We start from the raw sequence: 14,596 nt of genomic DNA, 5'->3' as shown, positions 1-14,596 counted from the left end.
GACACGTCTCGGGAATTGGCGGAGGGACCACCTGGAGGAAACCGAACTTAGTACAGCCCCAAGCAAACCAAAGGAATCCGCCGAAGTCTCAGAAGACTTCCGCCCGGCAGTTTCCAAGATTGCGCAAGCGCCGCGCAGCGCGTCACAACAGCGACGGCCCCTCAGTGCGCAGGCGCGGCTCACGCCGTTCTACTCGCCGGCTCAGAGGCTGTGACGTCAGATGCGGGCATAGGTGGTCCACGAGCGCCAGCCTCAGCTGCTTAGGCCTCAGCTGCTTAGGCCTCAGCTGCTTAGGCCTCAAACTGACGCAGCGTCGACCGGTCGCTCTCCCCCGCCAGCCGCAGTGCGGGCCCGGGCAGGCACCGTCCCCCTCCCCACGCGTCACGTCGCCCTCACTTCCGCGTCGCTGGTTTCCGGTTACCGCCATCTTCCGCGCGCGGAAGCCGGCTCCTAGGTGGGAGCTCCATAGCGAGTGCACTGTGTAGTGCGGTCGGTGCCATGCCGTCATCGCCGCTGCGGGTGGCGGTGGTGTGCTCGAGTAACCAGAATCGGAGCATGGAGGCACACAACATCCTCAGGTAGTGCAAGCTCCGCCTGCCCTCCGTCCCTCCCTCCTTTTCTTCCCACAGATTCTTGTCCAGACCCTGACCCTACACTGACCGAAGGTCGGGCCACGCCCGACTAACACGCTCCTCGATCCCTCAGAGCGATCCGTGCGCGCGACGCCCTCATGTAGGGTAAGGATTACAGCGAAATCGATTTGAGAACCGAAATGTTCTTGGTCCCAGGAGCGTCATTCCCTGTAAGTCCTAGAGATGGCGTGCTGTTTGCGGCCTGTCTGCACACTCGCTTTGTGTCTGACAGCTGGCGGCCTCTGGGTACCACGAGCGAGGCCAAGGTCTTCCAGGATGCGAATGGTGCCCGACGGTTGTCTTTCCCGTGTGTGTCGTCATGCCACATTCACTGGAAAGTTCTCAACATACCAAGATCGAACGAGTCAGGAAGTAGCAACAGTGACCAAAGTTGTTGACGTCAGGAATTGAGCCTGTCTACGTTTGCACAAGCCACGACCCCCATAACTCTAGTCGGTAATTCTGGAACACACAAATTCATTCGGCTCAGGGGTACCACCTCGTATTTCTTTACGAATTTACCTGTGTCTAATAGGGCATTCCTCTTTTATAGTATTTTGTCTTCAAAATCTCGACAAAATGAGAAACTGACACATTGCATTACAGTTAAAATGTGGTCCTTTTTTTCCCCTGAGTTAACTTGTGCTTTTTGAAACTTTTCTAAATTTTCTTTTTTAACAGTTTCATTCCCTGCCACCACCACCACAAGACAGGGTCTCTGTAGTCCTGGAACTTGCTCTGTAGACCAGGTTGGCCTCAGACAGAGATTTGCCTGCCTCTGCCTCTGCCTCCCAAATGCTGGGATTAAAGGTGTGCTGCTGGCTTTGAACTCACTCTTTGACCTGCCTCCCTCCTGCTGGTCTTACTAATAGTAGTTTGCCACCATACCAAGCACTGTCTCATGTTTTCTTAGAGGGCCAGAGTGTTAGTTGCCCATCGTCTGTAAATTCTAAAATTTCATTCTTCCTGCTGTTTACCACACAGAGCTATAGTTCTCAACCTTCCTAATACTGAGACCCTTTAATACCATTCCTCATGTTGTGGTGACTCCCAGCCATAAAATTATTTTTGTTGCTACTTCATAATTGTAATTCTGCTACTTTTATGACTCACAAATATGTTTTCTGATGACCCCTGTGATAGGGTCATTAGCCAACCACTGTCAGACTATAATCTTTACTTAGCTTTGTTTGTTAGTTTTGCAGGTGGTGGCGTGCTTTGAATTTAAGCAGTATACACAATATACAGGCTACACAGTGGAAAGCTAGGGGCTCTAAGCCCCCATATCAAAAGGGGGTTAGGATGTCCTACTTCAGCTTGTATCCTTCTGGATAGGTCCCTTACCCTTAACCTTTCTCCTCTCTTTTTGCTGTCTTGACCAGAGTGGCCTTGAACTAAAATTTATCTTGCCTCTGTGTGCTAGGATTATAAGGTTATGATGCTGTGCCTGACCTTTTTGAGATGTCTGTACACACATACACTCAACAGAGATTTACAACTACTCTAGAACCTGCTCTTCTTGAGATACTGTGAACACTATTAGTTTTAAGTGTTCTTACACTTGTACCTGTGCCTGGAGGTAGAGCTTTGGTCTGTGTCATCCTCAGTAATTTGTCCACCTCCTTTGAGATAGGGTTTCTCAGTGAGTCTTGGGAATCAAACTCAGGTCCTCATGGTCGTGTGGCAAGCACTGTCCTGACCAGTCTTGCAGGACCCTTGGTCTCAGCTCACACTGTAGCTCAGGTTGAACTTGAGGTTTTGGCTTTCCTCTCCTGCTACAGCCCCCCAATTGATAGGATTATAAGTGTAATTTACTGTGTTCTCTTTTTTTTTCCTGAGGGTAACTACAAAACTGTCACTAATTAGAGATTCCATGCAACCATTGATTTTGTCACTCTTCCATTAGTAGACAGTGAGGGATTTTAAGTGGCAACTTCCTTGAGCTGGGTAAATATCTTTGCGAAGTGTTTGGTTACTATTTTGGTATAAATTTCTAGACATGTTAAGCCAAATGGCAGGCATGTTTCCCATTCTTACAGTTTTCAAGGGTGCCTTCAAGAATGGTACATGTTTACACAGTTCCCCTTGCCTCTCAATCTCAGAAGTCTTTATCTTTCTTAAAACCCAAAATAGAGCTGGCCATGTTGGCGCAGGCCTTTAATCCCAGCACTCAGGGAGGCAGAGGCAGGTGGATTGCTGTGAGTTCAAAGCCAGCCTGGTCTACAAAGAGTCCAGGATAGCTAAGGCTACACAGAGAAACCCTGTCTCAAAAAACCAAAAACAAACAAACAAAAGGACCTAAAATAGAAAAACTATTTTATTAAGTATACTTCAAGAGGACAATAGGCTGGGTGGTGGCGGTATACACTGATCCCAGCACTTGGAGGCAAAGGCAGGCAGATCTGTCTACAGGACAAGTTCTAGGACAGCCAGGGCTACACGGGCTATAGCTCAGAGGTAGAATATTCACTTAGTATGCCCAAGGTTATGGGTTCAGTCCTAGCACTTACAAACCAGAGGAAGAAGAAGCTGGGGGAAGGCATAGCTCAGTAGCAGGCTTGTGTATTGTGTACAAAGCCCTGGGTTTGATTCTTAACACCCTGTTAAAATGATTTGGTAACTCATGTCTGTAAACCTAGTACCTAGGAGGTAGAAGCAATAAAACTAGAAGTTTGTTATAATCATTGCAGGCCAGCACGGGCTACATGGGACCCTATCTAAGGCTTCTCTGAGTATTTGTAAGTAAGTCCCAGAGTAGGAGAAACAAGCTTTAGAGAGCTGGTCTGGTGAGTCTTTCTGCCAGAGTACTTTCTTTAAGCCATTTAAGTTTCTCTTGTGTGTGCCTGTTCCTCCAGGTGGGGTGGGTGTGTGGAGGCCAGAGCTTGATGTCACATCTTCTCTTGCTCTCCACCATATATTTTGAGACAGTCTCCTTGAATTTGGAGCTCACTAATTAGGTATACTGGCTGATAGCTAACTCCAGGTTACTGCTATCTCCACCTTTCCCATGCTAAGATAACAGCTAAACATCATAGCCAGTTATTTTGTTGGTTTAGGTTTGTTTGTTTGTTTTTTGAGACAGGGTTTCTCTGTGTAGCCTTAGCTGTCCTGGACTTGCTTTGTAGACCAGGTTGGCTTTGAACTCACAGACATCTGGCAGCCTCTGCCTCCTAGAGTGCTGGCGTTATAGTCGTGGCCACCATGCCCTGCTGGTTTAGTTTATTTAAGTATATTTTTCTTCCTTTTTTGTTTTGTTTTGAGATAGAGTTTCTCTGTGTAGCCATGGCTGTCCTGGAACTCATTCTGTGGATCAGGATGGCCTCAAACTCAGAGATTTGTTTTGCCTCCTGAGTGCTGGGGTTAAAGGTCTATGCTGCTGCCACCACCCAACTTGTTATTTATTTTCTTAATGTTATATGTATCATTGTTTTTTCTGCTTGTGTGTCTGTACTGTGGGCATGTAGTGCCCATGGGAGGAAATAGGAGCCTGAGAAGAATCCAGTGAATTAGAGAAAAGGAGTTAACTATGGTTCCGTAAGTTAAGTCCTTGATTGGCAGGAGGCTCTAGAGTTCCAATTTCATAGTGAGCACATGTCCTGGGCCACACTGAAAGAGAGACTGCAGATGAGATTAAGTCTTAGGGCCACCAGAGTTGTGCCATCCAGTAACTGGTAGTAAACAACACAGGGTTTGGACATGACCACTCTGAGGCGCCATGAGTGTCTCTCTGTTTTTAAGCTGTGTTATTCATAGTCTTTTACATGGAGGGGGATAAACTGTCTCTCCTGGGTGGTTTTGATCCTAGGTATACTACTGTAAAGAAATGACCTGGAGGGGCTGGGGGGATGCCTCAGGGTTAAGAGCACTGAGGTTCTGAGTTCAGTTCCCAGTGGCCACATGATGGCTCATGGCCATGTATAATGAGATCTGGCGCCCTCTTCTGGCATGCAAGTGTATATGCAGACAGAACATTGCATGCATAATAAGTAAGTCTTTTTTTATTTTTTTTCTTTCCATTTTTAAAATTGTTTATTAATCACACTTTATTCACTTTGTATTCCCCCCGTGGCCCCCTTCCTCCTCCCCTCCCAACCCTACCCTTCCTCCCCTTTCTCCACACATGCCCAAGTCCACTGATAGGGGAGGTCTTCGTCTCCTTCCATCTGATCCTAGTCTTTCAGGTCTCATCAGGAGTAGCTGCACTGTCTTCCCCTGTGGCCTGGTAAGGTTGCTCCCCATTGGGGGTAGGTGATCAAAGAGCAGGCCAATCAGTTCATGTCAGAGACAGTCCCTGTTCCCATTACTAGGGAACCCACTTGGACACTGAACTGTCATGGGCTACATCTGTGCAGGGGTTCTAGTTTATCTCCATCAATTGTTCTTGGTTGGAGTATCAGTCTCAGAAAAGACCCCTGTGTCCAGATTTTATGGTTGTGTTGCTCTCCTTGTGGAGCTCCTGTCCTCTCCAGGTCTTATTATTTCCTACTTCTTTCATGAAATTCCCTGCACTCTGCCCAAAGTTGGCCATAAGTCTCAGCATCTGCTTTGATACCCTGTAGGGGAGAGTCTTTCAGAGGCCCTCTGTGGCAGGTTCCTGTACTGTTCCCTGTTTTCTCCTTCTGATATCTATCCTCTTTGCCTTTCTTTATGGGGTTTGAGCATTTAGCCAGAGTCCTCCTTCCTGATTAGTTTCTTTAAGTGTACAGATTTTAGTAGGTGTATCCTATATGTCTAATATCCACTTATGAGTGAGTATATACCCTGTGTGTCTTTTTGCTTCTGGGATACCTCACTCAGGATGATCTTTTCCAGTTCCCACCATTTAACTGCAAATTTCATGATTTATTGTCTTTTATTGCTGAATAATATTCCATTGTGTAGATGTACCACAATTTCTGTATCCATTCCTCAGTTGAGGGGCATCTGGGTTGTTTCCAGCTTCTGGCTATTACAAATAAAGCTGCTACAAACATGGTTGAGCAAATGTCCTTATTGTGTACTTGAGCATCTTTTAGATATATGCCTACGAGTGATATAGCTGGATCTTGAGGAAGCGCTATTCCTAATTGTCTGAGAAAGCGCCAGATTGATTTCCAAAGTGGTTGTACAAGTTTACATTCCCACCAGCAATGGAGGAGGATTCCCCTTTCTCCACAACCTCTCCAGCACAGGTTGTCACTTGTTGTTTTGATCTTAGTCATTCTGAAAAATACGGAACGCTTCATGAATTTGCTTGTCATCCTTGTGCAGGGGCCATGCTAATCTTCTCTGTATTTTATGTATCTGTTCTGATTTTAGTATGTGTGCTACCGAAGCGAGCACAAGTAAATCTTTTTTAACAAAGAAATGAAATTGTTAGGAGCGTGAAGATTTGGAGCCAGTATATAACCCCAGCACTGGAGAGGCCAAAGCATAGGGTCACAGGTTTCACACCAGTGGATTCCGCTATAAGTGAGAGCCTACCTTGAAAAAAGCTGGGTGTGATGACACATACTTAGAACTGTCCCAAGCTGTAGGTGGGACAGGGTGGTGGGAGGTTCAAGGCCCAGCTGGGACATAGATTATTCCTCTTTGTTCTTTTCCTTCCTTCCTATCTTTCTTTCTTTCTTTCTTTTTTTTTTTTTTTAATAAAAAAGGAAAGAAAACTAAGGCTACGGGTCTTAGCAGCATGCCTCCATGAGAACATGTTGCCTTCACAGACTTTGAGAGACTAAGTAGTTTCTGTTTTGTTTCTGCAGAAAGCAGAATTAAGTCCAAGGAGTTGCTAAAGAAAGTGGACTTCTGCTTAGCTGTGAATGTGAGACAAAATTGAGTATATCAAACTTAGTAACAGCCTTAAACATTAACGGTTATTGCCCAAGCAGGCCAGATGGCTTGGGTGCTTAGCGTCAGCCTGACAACCTGAGCTTGATTCCTGGGACCCACACTGGTGGAATGAGAACCAACTCCTACAAGTTGCCCTCTGACCTGTATACGCACACATGCTAAACAACAGTGAATGCAGTGAGTGTGTTTAAACATGATGCACCTGGCACAGGGGCACACGACTTTAATCCCAGCACTCAGGAGAGACGGGCAGGCGGATCTTTGGGAGTCTGAGGTCACCGCGGTCTGCACAGCTGTTTCTCGGCCACACAGGGCCACATGTTAAAACAGGACCTTCACGTTATTGTCCATGCTTAGGATTGTCTTCTCTTGCTTTTTTTGGTTATTTGAGGTAGGTTTTTCTTTTTGTGACCTTGCCTGGAACTAGCTTTGTAGACCAGGCTGGCCCCAAACTAATAGAGGTCCGCCTGCCTCTGCCTCCTGGGTGCTGGGATTAAAGACATGCAGCATCTCTGCCTGACTTAAACCTTTCCTTTTTTGGCGAGAAAATGGGTGGCACCTGTTCTTTCAAGTAATGCCATCAATTTGGTCAAAACATTTCCAAAGAATTTTAATCCCTGTGTTAGTTAATATTTTGTTCCTGTGACACACAACTAAGAGAAACATCTTAAGGGAGAAAATTTGGGATTAAAGTTTCAGACCATGGTCGTTTGGCTCTGCTGTTATTCATCCTGTGGTGAAGAAAGGCATTATGGAGAGGACCTGCCGGAGCAGAGCTCTTCACCTCTTCATTCATGGTCAGGAGAAGACACATTATTCATGGTGATTTATTTTGCCCAGCTAGGCCCTGCCTCTTGTTTTTCTCCTCCTCTTCAATAATGAGTCTGTTCATATTAAGCCACTGATTAGGTTGGAATTCTTGAGTTTTTTGTTTTGTTTTGTTTGTTTTTGAAACAAGGTTTCTCTTTGTAGCCTGGCTGTCCTGGAAATTGCCAGGCTGACCTTGAACTCCACTGGCCTCTGTTGGAATCCAATAAGTGCCATCAGACCAGGCTCTATGGGCCTCTTGGGTGAACATAAGATCTTACCAGTCTGAAAACCTTGGAAGATTGATAGCCTGTAAACAGTTGATTTGGACATCGTGTAAACAACATTCTAGAAGTTAGGCTGAAAGACCCTAGCTAACCCTGAGTAAAGATGACAAGAGTGTAGTACTTCCTGCTTAGAGATAGACTTGCTTTTAGAAGCAGTAGAATGTCAGCACTCTAAAATCATAATTTGAAATCCCATTATCACTTCAGAACATTAAGAGGGGAAAAAATATCAGAACCTATGTTGGCAATTTGGAAATTTTCTTTGGTGTACATTTTACCATTGGTCTTTGGTACAACAATGAAGCAATTTTGTTTTTCTTAATGTAACATTTTCTACAGTGAATTCACTAATAGATTTTTGATAGGTGTGAAAGACATTTATTTTTCTGGAAGATTAGATAGAATAGTTGCCCTTCAGGCAAAGCTGTTGGTTGTCAGGAGTATTTTTATAACATTCACTGCTTTTATGTAAGAAGCAGATTGTCACTTTACAAGATGGGCTGTTATGCCGGTTTTAGAGGCTTCAGAGAAAGCAGAACTTTTGTTGCTAATGAGCCTTTTTGCCACCCAGGAACAGCTTTTTTGGGGGAAACAAAATGCATTGCGATTATTTTTAAATGGGATACTTAAAAGTAATAGTTGAGAAAGCTGGATGTTGGGAGGCACGTCCTAATATGATGGCTGACCACGCAGCCAGCTTTTGGACTTGGAGCCACATCAAGACTAGGTCAGGTTGTTTTGGGGATGATGTATTTGTAGGAATGTGGACAGATTAAAATGGAGAATATTCCCTGTGAAAAACCCTGCATCAGTCTTACAACCCTCTGTGGAGTTGTGGCCATGTCTGTCATGCCTTCTAAAATGCCCTTGGGAACTTGGTTGGTCCATATAATGAGGATGTTGTGTGTATTTCAAGTGCCTCTGTCTCCTACCTCACCTTGTTTTGTTGGGTTTCCTAGACTGGTTTCAAAATCCTTAGCTCAAGTCTCTCAGCCTTCTGAGTACCTGAGACTTGTGCCAGAGAGCCTAGCTCTGTACCTCACTTAAGGTACTTCAAGGGAGTGGCCAAAAAAGAAATTAGATCTCTGTACCCAGCTTTTTGTTTTTCCCATTGCTAAAATGATTTTTTCTATCAGTTAGAGTGGGTCTTAGGCAACAGGGACCTTTTGAGAAAAGTGCTTCAGCCCTTTTTTACTATGACTCAATTAATACAACGTTAGCTGGGTGTGGTGACGCACGCCTATAGTCTGAGCGTGCTTGGGAGGCAGAGGCAGGCCATTCTCTGAGTTCAAGGCCAGCCTGGTCTACAAAATGAGTCCGGGCAGCCGAGGCTACACATACAGGCTCTGTCTTGCGGGGGGGGGGGGGGGGAGACTTGTAGAATATTCCATTAGTTCGTACTTGGTCACAAGAGGCTGTGGTTGTGAGACTTGGTATCTTTTACCTCATTCATGCATGAGGCAAATGTGCCAGGATTTGGAGCAGAACAGTCCCTGTTCATATTAAGAACAGTCATTAGCTGTATTCAGCTAATGACAAAATAGTTTCTGGTCACATTAGACACAGGACTCATTGTAGATATTATTTTCAAGTCTGTAATTCTCAGTTCCTGCCACAGTGCTTGTGCCCGTCCTTTCCAGAGGTGATCTTCCCTTCTGTTGGGCATTGTCACCAGTCATTTTTGTAGTGTGATCTTCCTTTTACAAGTTTGTATATTTTGTATATATGCACTTTGTGTGTGTGTTTGTTTCTGTTTTTGAGACAGGGTTTCTCCATGTAGTCCTGGCTGTCCTGGAATTTGCTATGTAGTTCAGGCTGACTTCAAACTCACAGAGATCTGCCTGCCTCTGCCTCTGCTTCTGCCTTGCTAGAATCAGAGATATATACCACCATGCCTGTTTGAGTTTGTGTTGTTTTGGGTTTTTTTTTTTTTTTTTGTGGTGTAGATCTTATTTGTCATTCATTACATGTTCTAGTTTAAAATTTTTAGATTTATCAAGCACAGTGGTGCACGCCTTTAATTCCTTTAAGCCCAAGCAGAGGCAGGAGAATTTTTGTGAGTTCAAGGCCAGCCTGGTCTACAAAGTGAGTCCAGGACAGCCACGGCTACACAGAGAAACCCTGTCTCAAAAAACAAAACAAACAATTTAGATTTGTATTTTTGTGTGTGTTTTGTTTTACTTTGATGTATATATGTGTACCACATGTGTACTTGGTGTTCATGGAGGTCACAAGAGGGCATAGTGGTGCTGGAGGGATGGCTCAGTTCCTGAGGGCACTTATTGCAGAAGACCAGGGTTTGATTCCCAGTATCTACATGGTTCTTCACAGCTGTTCAAAATTCCAGTTCTAGAGTGCATATGATACAGACGTGTGTGTGTATATATATATATACATACACATACATAGGAACATAAGCAAAACTCATGTACATAGAATAAATCTACAGTTTTTTGTTTTTAAAGCAGAGGAGAAGGCAGGCATCAGATTGCCTGAAACTGGACTCATCAGTGGTTTTGAACCACCGTATTGTCACTAGGAATTTTACCTGGGTTCTCTGTAAGAACAAATGTTCTAACTGCCAAGCCATCTCTTCAGCCCCTATTCTTGCTCTGTATTCAAAACTCTCATTGGCTGCTGGGCACGGTGGTGCATGCTTGTAATCCTCGCACTTGGAGAGGCAGGCAGATCTCTGTGAGTTCGAGGCCAACCTGGTCATAAAGCAAGTTCAGGACAGCCAAAGGCTACAGAGAAACCCTGTCTCAAAATCAAAAAGCATAAACAACCAAGTCCCACCTCTCATTGAAAAGGCAAGTCTTTGTCTTGTGGGCCTTAATCCCAACGCCCATGGAGGGCATGCCCATAGCAAGAACCATATGTAAAGCAGAGGGTACAACATCAAAGGATCTGAGAGGAAAGACTCTAACTCCATGGTGATTCTTGGCCCTGGGCACCTTCAAGGTGAGTGCCACCATGCCTCATTTTTGCTTATGTTCTCCTAAAAATATTTCTCTTATTGCACACTGTCCAAGTGGTGAGGAAATTGTTTCATATTTATTAAGGGAACCCTCTTCTTTGACCCTATCAGGAAGGCATTGTGTCTAGGCCCTCTCCTGCCCCGTGTCTGCCTGGGTAGCCTTCCTAGTTCTAAAAGCACTGGGCTCTGTTGCATTCTTCTTCACTTTTGGTTAGAACAGTATATAAATTTTGTTTCGCATTTATTTTAGTAGCTCAAGTATATGTGAACCTCCAGTTTAATAATGATTCTATGTTTTAGGTTGTGCTTCTTATGTGTACTATTCTGGGGACCTGGTTGTATAGCTTGGACATTCGGAAAGCACAGGAATTGACTCAACTTTTTAGCAACCTCATTGACCTTAGCTGAGGTGTCTCAGCTTAAATGTGAACTACTTTTTTCGGGATTTAAAAAAAATATTAATAATTAATTAATTTAGTTACTTAGTTGGGTGTTTTGTTTTTTGTTTGTTTGTTTGTTTGTTTTTGAGAAAAGGTTTCTCTGTCTAGCCATGGATGTCATGGAACTAATTCTGTTGACCAGGCTGGTCTCAAACTCAGGGATCCATCTGCCTGTCTCTGCCTTCTGAGGGCTGGGACTAAAGGTGTACACCACAATGCCCGGCTAGAATTACTTTTTATGGCTCTGCTTTTGTAACCTCTTTGTAAGTGACACGTGTAGTGATATGGGACTATGTTGCCTGGCACCAGCTTTCCACACAGTTCTTGGAGATGATGACAGACCTTCAAAGGACTCTGCGGAGATTTACAACCAAGGGGTTTGTTTGCTTTTGTGGTCATAGGCAACACTATGAATGTGTTTTGTTTTGTTTTTTACTAGTTTTTTAAAAAAGATTTATTTATCATTTATAGTGTTCTGCCAGCATGTGTTCCTGCAGGCCAGAAGAGGGCACCGGATCTCGTTATAGATGGTTATGAGCCGCCATGTGGTTGCTGGGAACTGAACTCAGGACCTTTGGAAGAACAAACAGCAGTGCTCTTAACTGCTGAGCCATCTCTCCAGCACTCTGAATGTCTTTTCTGTGGCTTTGTTGTGTGTGTGTGTGAGTGAGTTTCTGGAAGTGATGTTCTGGGTTGCTGTATGGGTGTAGGCTCATTACCCACTGCAGGTGTTGGCTCAGCAACCTTGTGTCTAGCCGCAGTGAGAACCTGTCTTTCCTAAATCATGTCACAGTGTTGCTGTTCGTGCACAGCCCACCAGTTACTTATATTTATTTACTTCATACCTGCAGGCGCTACCACATGGTAGTCTCAGAAGAGAGCAGTGAGTAATCTGATGAGCTCCTCCCTTTTTGTTCCCTACTCAGAAAACAGACCTGAGCTCTCTGTGTTCTTCCTTTTCACCCCTCCTCCCATACATCATCATTATCATCATCGTTACTTTTTAGGGTCTCTGTGTATATTCCAGTCTAGTACATCCTCAAATTTATGATTCCCCTGCCTTAACCTCAAGTGACGTGTAACAGGTTTTCATCACTTTTTTCACCTTGAGTTCTCGTAAGTGGAATAGTTGAAAAGTTGTAGTGCTTTTTTTATAAGTCCTCCTTTACTTGGGGTGTTTAGGCCTCTACCTCCCTTCTGCCAACCCCCCAACCTTAAGTAGGAGAGAGAAAAGGTTAGTGGGGAGAGGGGCCCCAAACCCCTTTAATTCTAGCTATTTAGGGTCACGGTGTTCTTTTAGGGCTCTATTCCAATTTCTGTCAATAGCAGACACAGTCAGCAGGCTCCTCCACAACGCTGCGCCCCAAAGCGTTTCTCTCCGTCTGTCTGCTCCAAACCACCACACCATCTCTGGTCTCTTTAAACTGCTTCCTGCCACACGCCAACAGCCAAGCGCCACATCTTCTCTTTCTTGCCTCTCAAGTTTATATTCTCCTAGTCCTGGACCATGCCCCTCTCCATGCATGTGGAAGGCCTTTACCAGCTGGCAAAGATCACACCCCACACATGACAATTAATAGGTGTGACAAACTATAGCCCAACTAAAATCCCACACTTGAGATTAAAACAAAAGCATATTTACATAACACACAAAGAAACCAAAACTTCCATTTCAAAAAATAGTACCTGCACATTTTGTTTTTCTCTTACACATGAAATAGAATATTGTTTTATGCAACAGTGACTTCTTTCTCGATGTCATGTTTGTGTTACTGTCCCTTCTGTGGGTCAGTAGTCTCATTACTTTTGTGGTAGCTTTTTTAGCAAGTGGGGCTGGGTGGCTCTGCGGTAAGCAGTTATTCTGTGCATATCATGATGCTGAGCAGCGTTCTTAGCCAGTTATGATAGTCAAAGATGTTGTAGGTAATTCCAGATGAACAGTTAAAACAGATGAACGACAGTGAAAACAGAATTGTGTGTGGTGGCATGACTTCAAGGCTAGCCAGATGTACTTAGTGAATTCCAGCTCAGCTTGGGCTGTATAAGGAAACCTGTCTCAAAACAACAGCAAAAATACAGAAAAGTTTGACCACAATTAGGCTTTTTAAAAATTTTAATTGTTGAGCTAGGCATGGTGATACAAGCCTTTAAACTCAGCACTGAGGAATCAGAGGCATTTGGATTTCTGTGAGTTCAAGGCCAGCCTGGTCTACATAATGACTTTGAAAGCTTATAGAGTGAGATCCTGTCTTGGGCAGGGGGAGGGAAGGACTAGGAGTTGCATTTTTCAAGCTGTAGAGATGCCTGGTGGCTAGGAACATTTGTTGATTTTGCAAAGGACCTGGGTTTAGTTTCCAGCATGCCCATGGAGTTGTACTGCAGCAGCCCCAGTTCTGGCGGACCCAGTGCTCTCTTCTGAGCTCTGACATCACCTGGCACATGGGTGGTACATAGACAGGTGATATACCCATACACAGAAACAAAATACACTTTTGTTAGGTTTAAAAAGAACCCAAGGCTTTGTAGCACATGCCTTTAATCCCAATACTTGGGAGGCAGAGGTAGGTGAATCTCTTGGAGTTAGAGGCTAACCTGGTCTACATAATGCATTCCAGTACAGCCAGAGCTACACGGTGAGACACTTGTCTCAAAAAAACAGAAAAGGGCTGGACAGATGGCTCAGAGGTTAAGAGCACTGGCTGTTCTTCCAAAAGTCCTGAGTTCAATTCCCAGCAACCACATGATAGCTCATAGCCATCTATGATGAGATCTGGTGCCCTCTTCTGGTGTGTAGGCACACACACAGACAGAATACTGTATAAATAATAAACAAATCTTTAAAACAACAACAAACCAAGTTTTATTCCAAATTAACTTCTTGTGCATGGACAATTTTAAGTCTGTTGTGACAGACTTAAAATTGTGCTTGTCAGTGATGACGGCAAGTCTTCTGGTTACACACAAGTGTCTGTATTCTGAGGTGCTTGTCTCCTCTTGGTACAGATGCAGCGTGAGAGCCTGCTCAGGTCACATGGGTCTGGTTGGTTGGCCTGTAGCTCTTTTGCATTTCCTCTGATTTATCAAAATCTGCAACCTGCTGGGTTTCGTGAAAGTCATTACAACTGTTGTGGCTGTTCATCCCGGCAGGACTCCTGTCTACCTAAGTCTGGATTGCTACGAAGTTGGTCAGGTGACTACAGGGTTCTAAACTTCACTCAGTCAGCATTTTGAGTTTTAGAGTAACAGCTGTAGTTTTCCACATTTAGCTCTGTAATACTAATTCTCTTCTGATTGAATTTATGTAACTTGTTATAGAATTTGTTTAAAAAATGGTTTTAGCACTTGGATAAAAATTTTAAATGTAGGTTAGGTGTAGTGGCATAGGACTAATCTCACCACTCTGGAGGCAGAAGCAGGCAGATCTCTTGAGTTCAAGGGCAGCCTGATCTACATGGAAAGACCAAGTCTCAAAAATAATGGTAAATAAGTAAAAGCAGCTGGGGAGATGTGTCATTTTTAAGTGCCTACTCTGCAAACATGAGGACCTGAGTTCAGATTTCCCGAATCCACATAAAAAAACGTGTGTGTGTGTGTGTGTGTGTGTGTGTGTGTGTGTGTGTGTGTGTG

At 44.2% G+C, this 14,596-nt stretch overlaps 1 protein-coding gene and 1 pseudogene across 2 annotated transcripts in view; one reads left to right on the top strand and one right to left on the bottom strand.

Moving 5' to 3' along the window:
- The first annotated feature begins 215 nt into the window (after positions 1-215).
- Ssu72 (SSU72 homolog, RNA polymerase II CTD phosphatase) overlaps positions 216-14,596 on the top strand; it is a 32,987-nt gene continuing 18,606 nt past the window's right edge. Inside the window, exon 1 of one of the 2 annotated variants that reach the window (XM_055615130.1) lies at positions 216-578. In XM_055615130.1, coding sequence (XP_055471105.1) covers positions 499-578 — 80 coding nt within the window. In that variant the 5' untranslated portion in view covers positions 216-498. The remainder of the gene's footprint in view (positions 579-14,596) is intronic. The other variant, XM_055615131.1, reaches the window with a different exon arrangement.
- LOC129682818 (U6 spliceosomal RNA) lies at positions 5,838-5,954 on the bottom strand (annotated as a pseudogene).

The sequence above is a fragment of the Psammomys obesus genome, unplaced genomic scaffold (assembly GCF_907164565.1).
Source record: "Psammomys obesus unplaced genomic scaffold, mPsaObe1.curated_primary_1811, whole genome shotgun sequence".
NCBI lineage: Eukaryota > Metazoa > Chordata > Mammalia > Rodentia > Muridae > Psammomys > Psammomys obesus.
Note: the sequence above shows the minus strand (reverse complement) of the source record. Positions and strands in the feature narration are given on the sequence as shown.